Source organism: Stegostoma tigrinum, chromosome 34 (genome assembly GCF_030684315.1).
Source record: "Stegostoma tigrinum isolate sSteTig4 chromosome 34, sSteTig4.hap1, whole genome shotgun sequence".
NCBI classification, from domain to species: domain Eukaryota; kingdom Metazoa; phylum Chordata; class Chondrichthyes; order Orectolobiformes; family Stegostomatidae; genus Stegostoma; species Stegostoma tigrinum.
Genome location: NC_081387.1, coordinates 1,184,568 through 1,203,661, shown reverse-complemented (window position 1 = coordinate 1,203,661; position 19,094 = coordinate 1,184,568). Strand labels below are relative to the sequence as shown.

The following is a 19,094-nucleotide window of genomic DNA, read 5'->3' as shown; positions in this document are numbered from 1 at the left end:
GGTCTCCCAAAGTTTCTTTCTCAGTCGATGGGGCCTCCCCAAGTCTCTCTCTCAGTGAGTGGGATCTCCCCCGTCTCTCTCTCTCGGTGAGTGGGATCTCCCCCAGTCTCTCTCTCAGTGAGTGGGATCTCCCCCAGTCTCTCTCTTCCAGTGAGTGGGATCTCCCCCAGCCGCTCTCTCTCTCTCTCTCTCTCTCTCTCCCCCAGTCTATCTCTCAGTGAGTGGAGTCTCTCCAAGTCTCTCTCTCCGTGGGTGGTCTCCCCAAGTTTGTCTCTCTGTGAGTGGAGTCTCTCCAAGTCTCTCTCTCAGAGGATGTGGTCTCCCCAACTCTCGGTCAGCGAGTGGGATCTCCCCCAGTTTCTCTCTCAGTGAGTTGGACTCCCCCAGTCGCGCTCACTGTGAATCGGATCTCCCCCAGCCTCTCTCTCTCAGTGAATGGGGTCTCCGCAAGTCACCCTCTCTCTCAGTGAGTGGAGTCTCCTTAGTCTCTCTCTCTTTCTCAGTGAGTGGGGTCTACTCAAGTCTCTCTCTCTCTGTGAGTGTATCTCCCCCGTCTCACTCTCTCAGTGAGTGGGGTCTCCCCCAGTCTCTCTCTCTCTCTGAGAGTGGGATCTCCCCCGTCTCTCTCTCTCTGTCTCGGTGAGTGAGATCTCCCCCAGTCTATCTCTCTCTCAGTGAGTGGGGGTCTCCCGAAGTCTCTTCCTCAGTTGATGGAGTCACCCCAAGTCTCTCTCTCAGTGAGTGGGATCTCCCCCAGTCTCTCTCACTCAGTGAGTGGGGTCTCCCCCAGTCGATCCCCCCCCTCTCTCTCTCTCTCCCCCAGTCTATCTCTCAGTGAGTGGAGTCTCTCCAAGTCTCTCTCTCAGAGGATGTGGTCTCCCCAAGTTTGTCTCTCAGTGAGTGGAGTCTCTCCAAGTCTCTCTCTCAGAGGATGTGGTCTCCCTAAGTCTCTCTCAGCCAGTGGGATCTCCCCCAGTTTCTCTCTCAGTGAGTGGGATCTCCCCCAGTCTCTCTCACTCAGTGAGTGGGGTCTCCCCCAGTCTCTGTCTCTCTCAGTGAGTGGGGTCTCCCCCAGTCTCTCTCTCTCTCTCTCTCAGTGAGTGGGATCTCCCCCAGTCTCTCTCTTCCAGTGAGTGGGATCTCCCCCAGTCGATCACCCCCCTCTCTCTCTCTCTCCCCCAGTCTATCTCTCAGTGAGTGGAGTCTCTCCAAGTCTCTCTCTCAGAGGATGTGGTCTCCCTAAGTCTCTCTCAGCCAGTGGGATCTCCCCCAGTTTCTCTCTCAGTGAGTGGGATCTCCCCCAGTCTCTCTCACTCAGTGAGTGGGGTCTCCCCCAGTCTCTGTCTCTCTCAGTGAGTGGGGTCTCCCCCAGTCTCTCTCTCTCTCAGTGAGTGGGATCTCCCCCAGTCTCTCTCTTCCAGTGAGTGGGATCTCCCCCAGTCGATCCCCCCCCTCTCTCTCTCTCTCCCCCAGTCTATCTCTCAGTGAGTGGAGTCTCTCCAAGTCTCTCTCTCAGAGGATGTGGTCTCCCCAAGTTTGTCTCTCAGTGAGTGGAGTCTCTCCAAGTCTCTCTCTCAGAGGATGTGGTCTCCCTAAGTCTCTCTCAGCCAGTGGGATCTCCCCCAGTTTCTCTCTCAGTGAGTGGGATCTCCCCCAGTCTCTCTCACTCAGTGAGTGGGGTCTCCCCCAGTCTCTGTCTCTCTCAGTGAGTGGGGTCTCCCCCAGTCTCTCTCTCTCTCTCTCTCTCTCAGTGAGTGGGATCTCCCCCAGTCTCTATCTTCCAGTGAGTGGGATCTCCCCCAGTCGATCACCCCCCTCTCTCTCTCTCTCCCCCAGTCTATCTCTCAGTGAGTGGAGTCTCTCCAAGTCTCTCTCTCAGAGGATGTGGTCTCCCTAAGTCTCTCTCAGCCAGTGGGATCTCCCCCAGTTTCTCTCTCAGTGAGTGGGATCTCCCCCAGTCTCTCTCACTCAGTGAGTGGGGTCTCCCCCAGTCTCTGTCTCTCTCAGTGAGTGGGGTCTCCCCCAGTCTCTCTCTCTCTCAGTGAGTGGGATCTCCCCCAGTCTCTCTCTTCCAGTGAGTGGGATCTCCCCCAGTCGATCCCCCCCCCCTCTCTCTCTCTCCCCCAGTCTATCTCTCAGTGAGTGGAGTCTCTCCAAGTCTCTCTCTCAGAGGATGTGGTCTCCCCAAGTTTGTCTCTCAGTGAGTGGAGTCTCTCCAAGTCTCTCTCTCAGAGGATGTGGTCTCCCTAAGTCTCTCTCAGCCAGTGGGATCTCCCCCAGTTTCTCTCTCAGTGAGTGGGATCTCCCCCAGTCTCTCTCACTCAGTGAGTGGGGTCTCCCCCAGTCTCTGTCTCTCTCAGTGAGTGGGGTCTCCCCCAGTCTCTCTCTCTCTCTCTCTCAGTGAGTGGGATCTCCCCCAGTCTCTCTCTTCCAGTGAGTGGGATCTCCCCCAGTCGATCACCCCCCTCTCTCTCTCTCTCCCCCAGTCTATCTCTCAGTGAGTGGAGTCTCTCCAAGTCTCTCTCTCAGAGGATGTGGTCTCCCTAAGTCTCTCTCAGCCAGTGGGATCTCCCCCAGTTTCTCTCTCAGTGAGTGGGATCTCCCCCAGTCTCTCTCACTCAGTGAGTGGGGTCTCCCCCAGTCTCTGTCTCTCTCAGTGAGTGGGGTCTCCCCCAGTCTCTCTCTCTCTCAGTGAGTGGGATCTCCCCCAGTCTCTCTCTTCCAGTGAGTGGGATCTCCCCCAGTCGATCCCCCCCCTCTCTCTCTCTCTCCCCCAGTCTATCTCTCAGTGAGTGGAGTCTCTCCAAGTCTCTCTCTCAGAGGATGTGGTCTCCCCAAGTTTGTCTCTCAGTGAGTGGAGTCTCTCCAAGTCTCTCTCTCAGAGGATGTGGTCTCCCTAAGTCTCTCTCAGCCAGTGGGATCTCCCCCAGTTTCTCTCTCAGTGAGTGGGATCTCCCCCAGTCTCTCTCACTCAGTGAGTGGGGTCTCCCCCAGTCTCTGTCTCTCTCAGTGAGTGGGGTCTCCCCCAGTCTCTCTCTCTCTCTCAGTGAGTGGGATCTCCCCCAGTCTCTCTCTTCCAGTGAGTGGGATCTCCCCCAGTCGATCACCCCCCTCTCTCTCTCTCTCCCCCAGTCTATCTCTCAGTGAGTGGAGTCTCTCCAAGTCTCTCTCTCAGAGGATGTGGTCTCCCTAAGTCTCTCTCAGCCAGTGGGATCTCCCCCAGTCTCTCTCACTCAGTGAGTGGGGTCTCCCCCAGTCTCTGTCTCTCTCAGTGAGTGGGGTCTCCCCCAGTCTCTCACTCTCTCTCTCTCAGTAAGTGGGGTTTCCCCCACTCTCTCTCTCTCTCAGTGAGTGGGGTTTCCCACAGTCTCTCTTCAGTGAGTGGAGTCTCCCCATGTCTCTCTCTCAGTGATTGTGGTCTCCCCAAGTCTCTCTCACAGTGGGTGGTATCTCCCCCAGTCTCTCTCTCTCTCTGTCTCAGTTAGTGGGGTCTCCCAAAGAGTCTCTGTCTCAGTGGGTGAGTTCTCCCCCAGTCTCTCTCTCTCTGTGAGCAGATTCTCCCCAAGTCTCTCTCTCTTTGTGAGTGGGATCTCCCCCAGTCTGTCTCTCTCACTCAATAAGTGGGGTCTCCCCAAGACTCTTTCTCAGTGGGTGGGTTCTTCCCCCAGTCTCTCTCTCTCTGTGAGCAGATTCTCCCCCAGTCTCTCTCTCTCTCAGTGGATGGGGTCTCCCCCAGCCTCTCTCTCTCTCAGTGAGTGGGGTCTACCCAAGTCTCTCTCTCTCTCTGTGAGTGGGATCTCACCTAGTCTCTCTCGCACTCAGTGAGTGGGCTCTCCCCAAGTCTCTCTGTGTCAGTGAGTGGGATCTCCCCCAGTCTCTCTCTCTCTCAGTGAATGGGGTCTCCCCAAGACTCTTTCTCAGTGGATGGGGTCTCCCCAAGTCTCTCTCTCAGTGGGTGGGTTCTCCCCCAGTCACCCTCTCTGTGAGTGAGGTCTCACCAAGTCTCTCTCTCTCTGTCAGTGAGTGGGGTTTCCCCCATTCACTCTCTCAGTGAGTGGGATCACCCCAGCCTGTCTCTCAGTGAGTGAGGACTCCCCCAGTCTCTCTCTCAGTGAGTGGGATCTCCCCCAGTCGCACTCACTGTGAGCAGGATCTTCCCCAGTCTTTCTCTCTCTCTCAGTGAGTGGGGTCTCCCCAAGTCTGTCTCAGTGGGTGGGTTCTCCCCCAGTCTCATTCTCTCTCTGAGCGGATTCTCCCCCAGTCTCTCTCACTCTGAGTGGGTTCTCCCACAGCATCTCTCTCTCTCAGTGGATGTGGTCTCCTCCAGTCTCTCACTCTCTCAGTGAGTGGGGTCTCCCCAAGTCTCTCTCTCTTTGTGAGTGGGATCTCCCCAAAACTCTTTCTCAGTGGATGGGGTCTCCCCAAGTCTCTCTCTCAGTGGGTGGTATTTCCCTGTCTCTCTCGCTCACTGGGTGGGGTGTCTCCCAGTCTCTCTCTCTCTCAGTTGATGGGGTCTCCCCAAGTCTCTCTCTCTCAGTCAATGGGGTCTCCCCAAGTGTCTCTCTCAGTAGGTGGGTTATCCCCCAGTCTCTCTCTCTGTGAGTAGGCTCTTCCCCAGTCTCTCTCTCTCTCTGTGAGTGAGATCTCACCAAGTCTCTCTCTCTCTCAGGTAGTGGGGTCTCGCCCAGTCACTCTCTCCGTGAGTGGGATTTCCCCAGCCTCTCTCTCAGTGTGAGGACTCCCCCAGTCTCTCTCTCAGTGAGTGGGATCTCCCCCAGTCGCACTCACTGTGAGCGGGATCTTCCCCAGTCCTTCTCTCTGTGAGTGGGGTCTCCACCAGTCTCTCTCTCTCAGTGGGTGGGGTCTCCCTGTCTCTCTCGCTCAGTGGGTGGGGTGTCTCCCAGTCTCTCTCTCAGTCAATGGGGTCTCCCCAAGACTCTCTCTCTCTCAGTGAGTGGGGTCTCCCTCAGTTTCTGTCTCTTAGGGAGTGGGGTCTCCCCCTATCCGTTGGGACTGATCACTGGGTCTGATGGTTTGGGCATCTGTGTGTGAGAGACAGAGATGCTGGGTGTCTGTAACAGTGGACTCTGACATAGGGATCTGCAGTAATTGTCTCTCCTTGACAGAGTGAGGAGGCTAATGATGATATTTCTCTCTCACCCTCTCTCTGTTCATAGTTTGACACTCAGTGTTTTTCTTTCTATGCCTGCACTCCCTTCTACCGTCCACACCCCCAGCTCCACCCCCGCCACGCCAGTCGGGATTTTCCATACAGCCTCTCACTGACAAACGTGCCCTGGTATTCCCCTTTGTTGAACTGTTTTTACTTTCCCTCCACTCTTTTTGCACATCATATCAACACGGCTCAGGTAGTTCACCCCACCTATACAGCGCTCCCAATCCCTGCAGCATCCGTTGCTGGGTAGATTAGGTTGGGACAGGCTCCTTTCTAGGACTCTGTCCTCAGCATGGTTCACAATATCAGAGGGTGGCAACTAAGAGAGACACAATGCATTCCTATCGTGCCGTTCATCATTTTCGGACAACCAAAACAAATGTGGCATTTGATGAATTGGTGCTGAAGTATAATGTTGTAATGTCAGGAACAGATCAGCCTATTGTATATCTATTTTTGCAATGTTGATTTTGGGATAAATAAATATTGGATAGAACAACAGAGACCACTTACTCTTCTTAACTGATGTTTTGTAGTATTTTCACACACATGACACACTAGAGGAAGCCTCGGTTTAACATGTCAAACTCAGAACAGCGATATATTTCCAAGTCAGGATGGTGAGTGACTTGGAGGGAACTCGTGTTCCCACAAATGTACCAGCCCTTATCCTTCTAGATAGAAGTGGCTGTGGGTTTGGAAGGTGCTGTCTGATGATGTTTGATGGACTTCTGCAGTGCATCTTGTAGACAGTACATACTGCTGCTACTGAGCATTGGTCGTGGCAGGAATGGATGTGGTGCCAATCAAGTGGGCTGCCTTGTCCTGGATGGTGTGAAGGTTCTTGAGTGTTGTTGCGGCTGCACTCATCCAGACAAGTGGGGGTTTCTCATTGCTTTAAACATATTCCCATCTGTCTTAGATCCAAAGTGTACGACCTCACATTTATCAGGTCGAAATCCATCACAGGAACATTATCATACTGAATGCTACTTTTGATTGAAAGTCTAATTTGAAAAAAAGCCTTGCATTTATATAGTGCTTTTCATAACCACTCCAGACTCAAAAGTATTTCACAGCCAATGTAGGATATTTTGAAGTGTAAATATTGTTGCCAAGTAAGAAACACTGCTTCCAAAGTGAGCACAGCAAGTTCCCACAAACAGCAAAGTGATAAAAAATAACCTGTTAACTGTGGTATATATGATGCAGATTAGAAGTGTAAATGTACACACTATTCTGTTTGTAGAAAATTTTTTATGATGCTGTTTGGTTTAAGTTCACAACTACGATGGCACTTGAGTGAGCAGTCAGCTGTAGACCATTCATTGAGCCTACTGGTCCAGGGGATTAATATTTAGTTAGTTCAGTTGCTGGCTTTGACTAAGATTTGATTTCAGATGGGTCTTGAGCAGCTCATGGAATCTCTGCAGTGTACCTGTGCTGCAGAACACCAGCATCTTCCTGAGACACTTTGATCCAGCCATTTTCCTGCATGTGATACACTGAAACAAAACAGATACAATGTTAATCTCGTATTGCATGGAAGAAATACATTTCACTCCTCCCACTTGCAGGAGACAGCGACTAACAGAAACTTGCTGAGCATGGTGAGAAATGGGCAATCCTGGGGATTAATATTAGCGAAGGCACTGAGAAATAAACACAAATTTTAGGCAAATGGGAAAGGAATTTGGCACACAGCCTGCAGTGGTTCAAAAAGGCAGCACATCACCACCTTCTCAATGGCAACTAGGGACAGGAAATAAATACTTGCCCATCCAATGACACCTGCATCTCAGAAGCGAATAACGTAAAAGAGGAGGGGCAATAATTTACGAAGTAATGACTTAAGGTCTAGAATGCACTGCCTGAGAACGTGGTGGAGGCAAGTTCAATCGAGATATTCAACAGGGAGTGAAATTAGTATCTGAAAAGAACCAATGGGCAGTAGGACAGAGAAAAGACGGGAGTGACAGAAAATGAATTGTTCCTCTAGCAGTGCCAGTACATATAGCCTCCTCCTTGCTTGTACCTATTCTATCATTTGATGAAAGGGGCAGAAATAGCACTGTCACAAAAGAAAGGTCCTGAAAACATTGTGGGGTTGAATATCGGGAAAGTATAAAGAGAATCTTAGACAGAAAGCCCCTGCTTTAAAGTCCAGATGTTGAGGGCTTTTACATCAAAAACAAATAATTCAAAAAGGTCTTCAAATATGATAATTGGAGAACTGAAAATACCACATGCATGAATGTAATTTCGCAGCAGAGAGAATGCTCTCTGACACGTCAGTGAGATACACAAAGTTAGCAGCATCAGTATTTCCTGAGTTCTGGCTTTCCTGAGGAAGAAAGAACAACTAGTTGGTGAAGCTGAGTGCAGGTATGTTTGACTCACTGTGAGCATGGTCTAACACCAGCATCCACCCATGAAAATCTTCATTACAGCATAACTGATACTCTCCCTTGAAATAGGAATCAGACGGGGCACTTCTTGTCTGAATGCCAAATTCTGACACAGCCATCTTTACCTGCAAGTTGAAGACACTGCATTTTCTGTTATCAAATAAATCAAATTTTACGCAGGATACCGGGGAATCAGACTGAGGGATTAGCTCTCTCAGAGAGAGAACATAGTAAGATGGGACTGAGGTGCAGTGATTCTATGGCTCTAAGGTGTATGTTGTCCTTTTTTATGAAGAAAGGTTGAGATAGAGGGAATGAGCAGTCTGCTCAAAGGCAATACAATAAACACCTTATAAACGGCTGGGCTTTTTTAAAAGTTGGAACAATAGAAGCAGCCTAAAGGAGCGGGGTCAAGCTCCCACAGCATCAGGATTTTTAGTTTTAGCTTTCTGGGTTGCTTGGGTCTTGAAGCTGGATGTGCAAAGTTTTATTCCACTCTCTGTTACAGCTAAAAGCTAGGGTTCTCTTCCTACTGCTAGAATTGCACGTGAGAACTTTTTTTTACTGAAGTTGCTTTTGCTAAGGGTCTGTTTACAGTATGTTACTCTTTTGGAACAGGATTATTGGACTCAAAGGCAGTGAGTGACAGGGGCAAGTGTTGGTGTTCTCTTTTCGGGAGTTGAATTTGGTTGGTTTAAATAGGGTGTGCTTTCTGTAATAATGGTTCTTTCAGTCACCCTTGAGTTTCCTGGGGTTGGAAGAAATCATGTCAGGAGATTTACTGAAAGTGAGCAAGGTAAAACTTTGGGAATTAGCAGAGAAGGTGCAGTAGGAGGTTGCCTTTGTGTGAAAAGAAGAGGTAATTGCAGCAATAGCTCAACATTTACATTTGCCAGAAATGCCACGGAATCATTGGAAATGGCTAAAATTCAATTGCAAACGAATGTTCAAAGCACATTTTAGAAAAATTAGAGTGGAAACTATCAATACATGAATGTACAGGAAAGGATCATTCAGCCCCTCGAGCCTGCTCCCCTATTTAATAAGATCATGGCCAATCTAATCATTCCATAATCCTGCCTAATACCTGACTCCTCCTCTCCTCAGTAACCTTTCACCTGCCCTTTACTTATTGAGAGTCTATCTATCTCTGACTTAAAAACATTTAAAGATGCTGTATTCACCTCCTTTTAAGGAGGATAGCTTCAAAGACTCATAACCCTCTGGAATAAACTATTCACCTCATCTCAGTTTTAAACGGGTAATGGCAGATTTGTAAACAATGATCAAAAACAAAGTTGCTGGAAAAGCTCAGCAGGTCTGGCAGCATCTGTGGAGGAGAAAACAGAGTTAACGTTTCGGGTCCGGTGACCCCTCCTCTGAACATGTAAACAATGATCCTTTGTTCTAGATTCTCCCACAAGAGGAAACATTTCCTCCACATCAAGTCTGAGAAACTCATGGCACAGCACAGGCTAAAACTGGCAACAACTTTCAGGATGTTGTAAACTGTGCCGCTTCTGACACTGCAACCATTCACAGTACTTCACTGGCTGTTTCACTTGTCCTAAGGTGGCAAAGGGCTTTATAGGAATGCAAGTCTGTCTGTCTTTCTCAGCTGCCACCCTCTGCCATTGTGAACCAGTCTGGGGACAGAGTCCTAGAGCGGAACCTTTTCCAACCTAATCTACCAGCAACGGCTGTGTTTGGAGTGAACTATCCAGACTGTGTTGGGGTGTGAATGTGGAGAAAGGGCAGAGAGAGACAGAGAAATGAGGAGGGAAAGTAAAAGCTGTTTAATACAGGGGAATTCCAGGGAATGGTTGTCAGCAAGAAGCTGTGTGGAAAATCCTAACAGAGGGGGTGGGTATACCATGGAGTAGGGGCAGGGCAGGGATCGAGAGAAAGAGAGAGACAAAGTGTGAGAGATAGTAGGAACTGCAGATGCTGGAGAATTTGAGATAACATGGTGCACAGCTAGTTGAACACAGCAGGCCAAGCAGCATCAGAGGAGCAGGAAGGCTTGAAACCTCAGCATTCCTGCTCCTCTGATGCTGCTTGCCCTGCTGTGTTCATCCAGCTATACACCGTGTTATCTGAGACAAAGTGTGAAGCTGAACGAAGACAGGGGTGACAGAAACATCAGCATTAACATCCTCATTGTCAGGAAGAGACGCTCACTGCAGACCCCAGTGTCAGAGTCTATTGTTACTATATATAGTGCTTTTCATAACCACTCCAGACTCAAAAGTATTTCACAGCCAATGTAGGATATTTTGAAGTGTAAATATTGTTGCCAAGTAAGAAACCTGCTTACTGAGAGAGAGAGAAGGAGAGACTGAGGGAAATAATGGTAAATCATATTTTGGGGGTGATTATTGATAATGATTTTATTGTGGATTATTTTAGGGCTGATTTTATTTTGACTGAAAATTCTGTAATGATATTTATTTATGATGTGGAGGTGCCAGTGTTGGTCTGGGATAGATAAAGTCAGAAGTCACACAACACCAGGTCACTTTGTCAGGTGAAGTGCTTGATGAAGGGCCAGCGGTTTGAAAGCTTGTGATTTCAAAAAAACCTGTTGGGCTACCATCTGGTGTTGTGTAACTTCTGACCCATGTTTATTTAATTGATATTTACTTGATTGATAATGATCTATATTCAGGCTGGTTATTTTCACAGAGTCCTACAGTGTAGAAGCAGGCCACTTGGCCCATCAAGTCAATACCAGCCTCTGCCAAGGGCACCTCACCCTATGCACCTAACCTGCACATCTTTAGACTGTGGGAGCAAACTGGTACAGACATGGGGAGAATACACAAACTCCACACAGACAGTCATCCAGTGCTATCTACTGAACTGCAGCATGATATTCATGTTATTGTTATTTATATTTTTGAGTTAATTGACACTAATTTGATGGTTTTATTTGTTATGGATATTAACTTAGTACTGATATTTATTCGATGATTTCATGTTATTGATATTTAATGTTTATGTTCTTCATATTTATATTGGTACATTTTATTGATATTTGATTTTATTTGTTATTGGATTTTAATGTTGATATTATTGAGTGTATTTGGTGATGACTTTATTTATGCTATTATGAATAATTTGATGATATTTATGATATTGATGTATATTTGGTGATGATTTTATGATATTAATAATTGGATGATAATTGTGATATTGATGTGTACTTGATTTTATTTATGATATTAATAATAATTTGATGATAATTATGATATTGATTGTATTTGGTGATGATATTTAGGATAATAATAATTCAATCATAATTATCATACTGATTTGCATTTAATGATTTTATTTATGTTATTAAAATAATTTGATGATATTTATTTTGATGTGTATTTGGTGATGATGCCTTTTATGATATGAATAATAACGATGATATTGATGTGTATTTGATTATTTTATTTATAATAGTAAGCTCGATATTGATATGTATTTGGTGATGTTATTATAATAATTTGATGATATTGATGTGTATTTGGTGATGATTTTATTTATAATATTAATAAGTTGATATTAATGTGAATTTGGTGATGTTATTTATAATAATTTGATGATATTGCTGTGTATTTGGTGATGGTTTTATTTATAATATTAATAAGTTGATGATATTGATGTGAATTTGTGATGATTTTATTTATATTAATATGTTGATGATACTGATGTATATTTGGTGATGATTTTGTTTATAATATTGATAATTTGATGATATTGATGAGTATTTGATGATAATTTTATTTTTAACAATTTGATGATATTGGCATGTATTTGGTGATGTTACTTATAATAATTTGATGATATTGATGTGTATTTGGTGATGATTTTATTTATAATATTAATAAGCTGATGATATTAATGTGAATTTGGTGATGATTTTATTTATATTAATAGGTTGATGATACTGATGTATATTTGGTGATGACTTTATTTATAATATTGATAATTTGATGATATTGATGTGTATTTGATGATAATTTTATTTATAACAATTTGATGATATTTATATGTATTTGGTGATGATTTTATTTATAATATTAATAATTTGATGATATTGATACGTATTTGGTGATGTTATTTATAACAATTTGATGATGTTGATATGTATTTGATGATTTTATTTATAACAATTTGATATTGATATGTATTTGGTGATGATTTTATTGCGGGGCGGCTCTCTCTGGGAGTGAAAGTGAAACTTGTCGGGGAGACACACAGTCCCAGCTCCTCACTATGGACTCCCCAGGACCAGCGCTGCCTCCCGGGGCCTGGACCCGGACCCGGACCCTGCCGCTGCCCCGCCGCCTGTTCCTGGCCGCCCTGCCTCCTCTCCTGCAGCTGCTGCTCTCGGTTCTGCTGCCGCGTCCCGGGGCTGTACCGCCCCTCACGGCCGTGGCTCTCACTGTGGCCTTAGGCTGGAGGTTGGGCGGCCTGCGGCTCCCGGTGCTGCTGTACACCGCCTGCTGCTGCCTTTCCCCGGAGCTGCACCGCCTGCTGCTGCCGCCGGCCCGGACCTGGGCCCACGGACACAGCCTCGGCCTGCCCCCCCGCTCTCTCACCGCTCTCCTCCTCCCTCACGCCGCCTCGGCACTGGCTCTCGGCCTCGTGGAGGCGGCGGCGGCTCTGTTCCGGCCCCAGGCCCGCGGCTCCCTCCCGGGGACAGAGCGGAACATCGGGCGCCGCCTCCTCACTCTGTCCCGGCCCGACCTGGTTCCTCTGAGCGGGGCGTTCATCTTCCTCACCCTGGCCGTGATCGGTGAGTCACCCGGGGGGGAAGGGAGGGGTGTGGTTTGTTGGGGGGTAGGGTAAGTGTGTTGTCCTGTTTGGGGAGGGGGGTGTGTGTGTGTGTCCGGTGGCGGGGGGGGGAGGTGTATGTCCTGTGGGAGGTGGGGACTGAGGGGTGTGTTGTGAAGTACCCACCTCCCACTGGTAGTTTTTTAATGTCCTGTTGATGCTTGTTTGATTCCAGGTGAGATTCTCATGCCTTACTACACAGGGAAGGTGATTGATTTACTGAAGTCCAACTTTGACCACCGAGCATTCCTCATCGCCATATTCTACATGTTTATCACCTCCATGGGAAGGTGAGACTTTCTGCGGGAGACAGCTGCCCCTTACTGACCACCACCCTTGTAGCAGGAGAGTGTGTATGTCCCTGTATCCATGGATGCGGTTAAAAATGAGTCAAGATTGGGATCCTGGAACGTGTTGGTGTCACGACAGGGAGAGTAGGTTGGATTGGAGTTGGGATGGTGTTCTGGTGTGGGTATTGGTTGGTGCAGCAGGATTTGAACCTAGGAACATGACTAGTCTGGTGACATGAGCAAGAAGCCATGGCCTCCACTTCTCTGAATCCCTGACAGGTTGATCGGGGCCATTCAACCCATCGTATCTGCACTGGCTTCTTGAATGAGAAACATGTCTTGTGGAATTCCCTTGTCTTCTCCCTGTCACCCTGAACGTCTTTCTTCTCGGATATCGGTATAATTCCTGTGTGCATGTCCTCTATTGAACCTGTTCATTTCAGACATTGCATGAGAATGCTTTCTCATGTATTACCTTTGCCTCTTTTAGCAATTGCTTTCAATCTGTAGCCTCATGTTTACAATCCTTTCACAACTGGGAACAGTTTCTCCCCATTCACCCTGACCAGACCCCCCATGATTTGGAAGAACCTTTATCGTATCTCTCCTTGGCCTTCTTTGCTCCACAGCAAACAGATTTAACCTGTATTATCTACTTTCAAAACAGAAGTTCCTCATCCCTGGAACCGTTCTTGTGACTGTTTTCTGCAATCTCTAATGCTGTCACATTCTTACCAGAACTGGGACATACTACTGCAGCTGAGGCAAAACTTTGTACAAGTTCAACGTTGGCCTGCTGACAGTTAAATATGAAAAGCATCTCTGTCAAACTCAGTCACTACCAGTAACCTACATAAGTACTTTCCAACATTGCTGTCTGGATCAGGAAGAGGTGAATCGCAGACCACTTTCTCACAGCTAGGACAATAAATCAGAAACCACTCCCAAGTCATTATCTTAGTTTTTGAATCACAGTGAACTTTCGGACGAATAGGTCATGTATGTTCATATATCTTGCTTTAGTTATACAGGGCCTAGGTGAGGCCACTCCTGCAGCATTGTGTGTAGTTTGAGTGCCCTTATTGGAGGAAGGATATTCTGGCAATGGAGGGAATGTAACAAACATTTATCATTCCTGGGATGGCGGAGATGACATGAAGAGAGACTGGATCGGTGAGATTTACATTTACTAGAGTTCAGAAGAATGAGGGGAAATCTCTTGGAAACATCTAAAGTTTTAACAGTACCAAACAGGATGAATGCAGGAAGGATGCTACGGATGACCAGGGAGTCCAAAACCAGAGGTCACAGTCTAAGGATACAGGGTAGGCAATGTCGGACTGAGATGAAGAGAAATGCCTACACGCAGAGAGTGGTGAGCCTGTGGAGTTCTCTGCCACAGAATGTAGATGAGGCCAAAACATTGAATGTTTTCAGGAAGGAGGTAGGTTTAGTTCTTAAAGCTAAAAGAATCAATAGTATGTGCAAAAAGCCGAATGACCTACAATTTTCTATAAAACAGCTCTATCTGGTCATTACCCCCTCCTTTTCCTGGTGCAGCTTCACTGGTACCTGGTATCCTGTTACATAAATTAGTGAAGCAATTGTAAGACATATCGACAGAGTTAACCGTGCTGCTGAGAGTGTTGGTGCACGGCAAATGCAGTAAACTTTCACTTGCTCATTTGTTACAATCATTAGATTTGTGCAGAAGAGATTTATGAGCATGGTTCCAGTGATCAGACATTTTGCTTATAATGACAACTTGAAGAAGTTGGGACTGTTCTCCTTGGAGAGAAGGCTGAGAGGAGATTTGATAGATGTTTTCAAAACCATGAGCTACCTGGACAGAGTGGATAGAATGCAACAGTTTCCACTCATAAACTTAAAAAGAACAAGCGGGCATAGATTTAAATTAATGTGCAAACAAAGCAAGGGTGATGTGAGGAAAAGTGGTTAGGATGTGGAATGCACTACCAGGAAATGTGGTGGAGGCAGGTTCAACTGAGGCATTAAGAGTGGCATTGAAAGGTTATTTGAATTCAAATAGTGTACAGAGATATGGGGTAAAGGCAGGAGATTATGACTAGATAATAGAACAGGCAAGACATAGCAGACTGAATGGCCTGCTGCAATGATTGTATGATTCTGTGACATAGAAATTAATGATTTAAACGTTCAAGGCCAGCAAAAACTTTGGCCATAGTTAAATGGTTGGAAACGTAACACAACATGAGCACTTTCCCTGCCAACAGGTTGATTTTGTTTTCAGTTTGCTATTGTGCAGGCACAATGAATGAAACCACATTTTTCTTCCCCACGATGCCTGCTTCTGAGGGGGAGCTGTGCAGCGGGTGATGGGTGAAAGGGCCAATGCAGCCACATGGATTGTGTCCCAGGCCTGCAATGGCAATGTGAACCACTAGCACCAGGCACTTACCTCCTCCTATGGAGGCTCCGATTGTTTCGAATGACTATGAGGGATAGTCCTGGTGTAGGCAACTGAGAGAGTTGATGCAAAGGTTTTAACTAACCAGGGTTTCCGATGTTCAGGAACAGCCCCATTTAATTGGACAAGAATAAATGTAACTCCTTTTATTTAAAGAAAGAGGCTGGGAGGCTGAAAGCAGGAAACTACAGGCCAGTTAGTTTCACATCTGTGATTGGGTAATAAATAATGGCCAGCCAGCAACGCCCACGTCCCACGAGTGAATTTAAAAGAGGCTAGAGGAGGGTGTTTAGTAAAGTTCATGGTAATCAGGCAAAGTCCACAGGTTTTGTCAAGGAGAAATCATACTTGACCCATTTCTTTGAGTTCTTTGTGTATAGAGGAGCACCAGGTGAACGTACCGTACTGAGATATTTTATAAGGTGCCACATCAAAGGGTATTGTGGAAAATAAAAGCTCATGATGTTGGGGTCACATATTGGCATGGACAGAAGATTGGCTGGCAAACAGGAAGCAGAAGAGTAGACATAAATGGATCTTGTAGGATGTTGATAGGATGAAACACGTGGTATGCCATCAGGATGGGGGGGCCGGTACAGTGTCAGTGCTGGGGCTCCAACTTTGAGAATTTATATAAATGATTCAAAAGAAGGATTCAAATGTATGGCAGCAAAATTAGCTGATGATACAAAGATAGGGAGGAAAGTGATTTGTAAAGAAGACATAAGGAACCTAGAGGTGATATAGATAGGATGAGTGAGTAGGCAAAGATGTTGCAAATGGAGTACAATGTGGAAAATGTGAAGTTACAATTTTTCGCAGACAGAATAAAACGAAGTTTATTATCTAAATGGTGAGGGGTTGCCGAGCTCCAGGATGCAGCATGTTCTGGATACCCTAGTAGATGAATGGTAAAAGGTTAATCTGCTGGTACAGTGTGTAATTAGGCAAACCAGTAGAATGTTATCATCTGTTTGCGAAGCGAATTGAATGTTAGGCAGGTTATGCTTCTGTTACACAGGGCCCTAGTGAGACCACATCCACAGCACTGAGTATGGGATTGATCTCTTCACTGAAGGAAGGATGTAAAGGTGTTGCAGACATTTTGGTTAACATGTACTGAATAATACCTGGAAATGTTGCAAAGGCTGGGTCTATATCCACTGAAGTTAAGAACAGTGAGAGGTGACTTGACTGAGACACATTAGGCCCTGAGGTGTCTTGACAAAGTACGTATAGAGAGGATATTTTCTCTTGTGGGAGAATCTAGAGCTGGGGTAACTGTTTAAAAAAAGTAATTATTCATTTAAAAAGAGAGTTAAGGAAAACTTTTTCATTTTCACTTGAAGGATTGTGTGACTTTGGATCTGAAAAGCTGGTGAAAGCAGATGGAAAGAGTTTGACAGTGTGAAAACAGACCAACAGATATTAGTGCCTATTCAGCCCAACTCATCCATGCCGACCAGGTTAGCTAAACTGAACTATCCCATTTCCCTGTATATTTTTAAGGCAGAGGTGGATATGTTACGTGAGGGGATGAAAGGAGCAGTAGGTGGGAATATGGCTTTGCAGTTAGAATCAGATCAGTCATGATTTCACTGAACAATAGAACAGGCTGGAGGGGATGAATGGTGTATTCCTACTTCTTGTTCATATTTAACAGACTGCGACTGTGTTCAGATGGGAGCCTATAATACAGCAATTCCACAGCTCCCACAGTGTGAGAGAGAGAGAGAGAGAGGGAATGGAGGGAGTGCAGAATCCAGCACACACACTCAGGCCCTGTTAACTTCCAGCCCTTTCTGACTAAAGGAATTTTTCTTCCAGCTCCATTTCAGCTGGGCTCAGGGGAGGCCTCTTCACATTCACAATACACAGACTGAACAAACGGGTTCGAAAACTGCTTTTCTCTTCCCTGGTACAGCAGGAAATCGGCTTCTTTGAAGCAACTCGGACTGGTAAGGACAGAACCAAACAGCTGTATTTCCTCAGATGCTGTTCACCATTACTGTTGCTAAACACACTCTGACAGTCTAGGCTATTTTCTTACGTTAGTCAAATATGACTATCTGTAATGAATGTGCTGTAACATAACTGTTTGCAGTGAACAGGCTGTAATAAGACGTTGCAGTGAATGCACTTTAAGATGACTAGTGAACAGACTGTAATGACTGTTTACAGTGAATGTGCTGCAGTGTTCAATGAGCTTAATCATCACACGTACCATAATACTTCAGTGAAAAGTCTACAAGTCACTATTAATGGTATAATCTTTGGTAGAAGATACCTCGGGAAAGATTCTTCAGTACTAATTCTTAAGGAAAAAAAGTTGAAAAATAAAGAAATAAAAAGTCCAGAACACCAGTCCTTCCAACTCAGTCTTTGTTGGCAACTAGCCTGCAGAACGCGCTGGGCTTCACTTTGATGTTCACAAGGCCAGGAGACTGCTCTGGAATCACTGAGACCATAAGTGCATGCTGAGGCCATGCCAGGCTGAGAGACTGCCAGGTGCTGCTAAGAGACTGCCACACTGGACTGACAGATGCCACAACAAGCTGGTTTGACTGTTTGCAATTAACACACTGTCATATGACTAATAAATTGGCTTCAGCTGATGGTTAGTATTGCTCCTATATTGCTGTTGAGTTGTGATAACTATCCTTATGTTACAGATATTAGTGCCTGTTTGTCAATCCTGTTTATCCCACAGGTGATATCACATCACGCCTCTCCACTGACACTGCCCTCATGAGTCGGTCTATCGCAGCCAATGTGAACATCTTCCTGCGAAGCTTGGTGAAGACAGTCGGGGTCCTCTTCTTCATGGTGTCCCTCTCATGGCAGCTCACCTTGCTGATACTTATAGAGTCCCCTCTCACCATAGTGCTTCAGAAACTTTATAATAAGTATCACATGGTGAGTACACAGCCAGCAATACAACAGACTGTAGTGAACCACTCTGTAATAAACAATATGGGGAGACAGCGTAAAACAAAGGGTACTATTCCAAAGAGGAGAGACACTGAGATGTATAAGTCATATAAATGTAGCAGGAGAGACAGAGAGAGCTGTTTATAAAGCAGACAGTATTTCAGATTTCATTCACAGAGGCACAGAGTACAAGAGCAGGATGTTAATGATGAACTTATACAAGATACTGATTGATCCAAACTGGAGTAGTGTGCACAGATCTGGGCACCACATAATAGGAAAGATGTGAACATATTGGAGAGAGTCGGGAATTGTTCCAGAAATGGGATATTTCAGCTATAAGGATAGATTGATGCAGTTGGGTCTGTTTTCCATGAAGAGAACAAGACTGAGAGGAGATTCGACAGAAGTCTTCAAAACCATGAGCAGTCTGGAGAGAGTGAACAGGGAAAAACAGTTCCGACTTGTCAACAGACCAACAACCAGAGGGGACAGATTTAATGTGATTTGTGAATGAAATAAATGCAAGGCAAGACAAAATGTTTTCATACAGTGAATGGTTAGGGTCTGGAGTGCACTGCCTGGAAATATGGTGGAAGCAGGTTCAATTGAGGCATTCAAGAGGACATCAAATGTGTACTTAGGTAGAAACAATGCACAGGTTATGGAGAAAAAGCAGGAGATTGGCACCAAGTCAAAATGCTCAGAAAGCCAGTATAGATGTGATGTATTGAATGATCTCGACCTGGACAGAAAAAGATTTGTGATTCTTGTCACACCCCTCTCCCACTGAGATCCAGATATAATGTTTAAATCTTAATAAATTTGTCTCCACTTTTACTGAGTATCTGGATCTCTGCTCTCTTTTAGCTTTTTTTAAGAAACCATATTGTGTATATTTTCTTTCTCAAAATGTACCACCCAATGTTTACACCTTCGAGTTTCATGTAAAATGTCTCTGCTGATATGGCTATGAGTGTACGTGTGTCAGTGTAAAGGTGAGAAAATGC

General features: G+C 45.8%; 3 protein-coding genes across 3 annotated transcripts in view; 2 read left to right on the top strand and 1 right to left on the bottom strand.

The window, feature by feature from the left end:
- The window catches only part of LOC132206270 (ABC-type oligopeptide transporter ABCB9-like), a 40,774-nt gene extending 28,346 nt beyond the window's left edge, over nt 1-12,428 (bottom strand). Inside the window, exons 1-2 of the mRNA XM_059639746.1 lie at nt 12,180-12,428; nt 5,690-6,681 (exon numbers count right to left, since the gene is read on the bottom strand). The gene's annotated coding sequence lies outside the window, so the exon portion shown is untranslated. The remainder of the gene's footprint in view (nt 1-5,689; nt 6,682-12,179) is intronic.
- LOC125467693 (antigen peptide transporter 1) overlaps nt 1-19,094 on the top strand; it is a 218,801-nt gene that overhangs the window by 157,198 nt on the left and 42,509 nt on the right. The gene's annotated exons all lie outside the window — the stretch shown is intronic.
- Nucleotides 11,784-19,094, top strand: part of LOC125467692 (antigen peptide transporter 2-like) — a 30,264-nt gene continuing 22,953 nt past the window's right edge. Inside the window, exons 1-4 of the mRNA XM_059639744.1 lie at nt 11,784-12,376; nt 12,590-12,704; nt 16,981-17,111; nt 17,864-18,069. Of these exons, the coding sequence (XP_059495727.1) occupies nt 11,854-12,376; nt 12,590-12,704; nt 16,981-17,111; nt 17,864-18,069 (975 nt within the window). The 5' untranslated portion in view covers nt 11,784-11,853. The remainder of the gene's footprint in view (nt 12,377-12,589; nt 12,705-16,980; nt 17,112-17,863; nt 18,070-19,094) is intronic.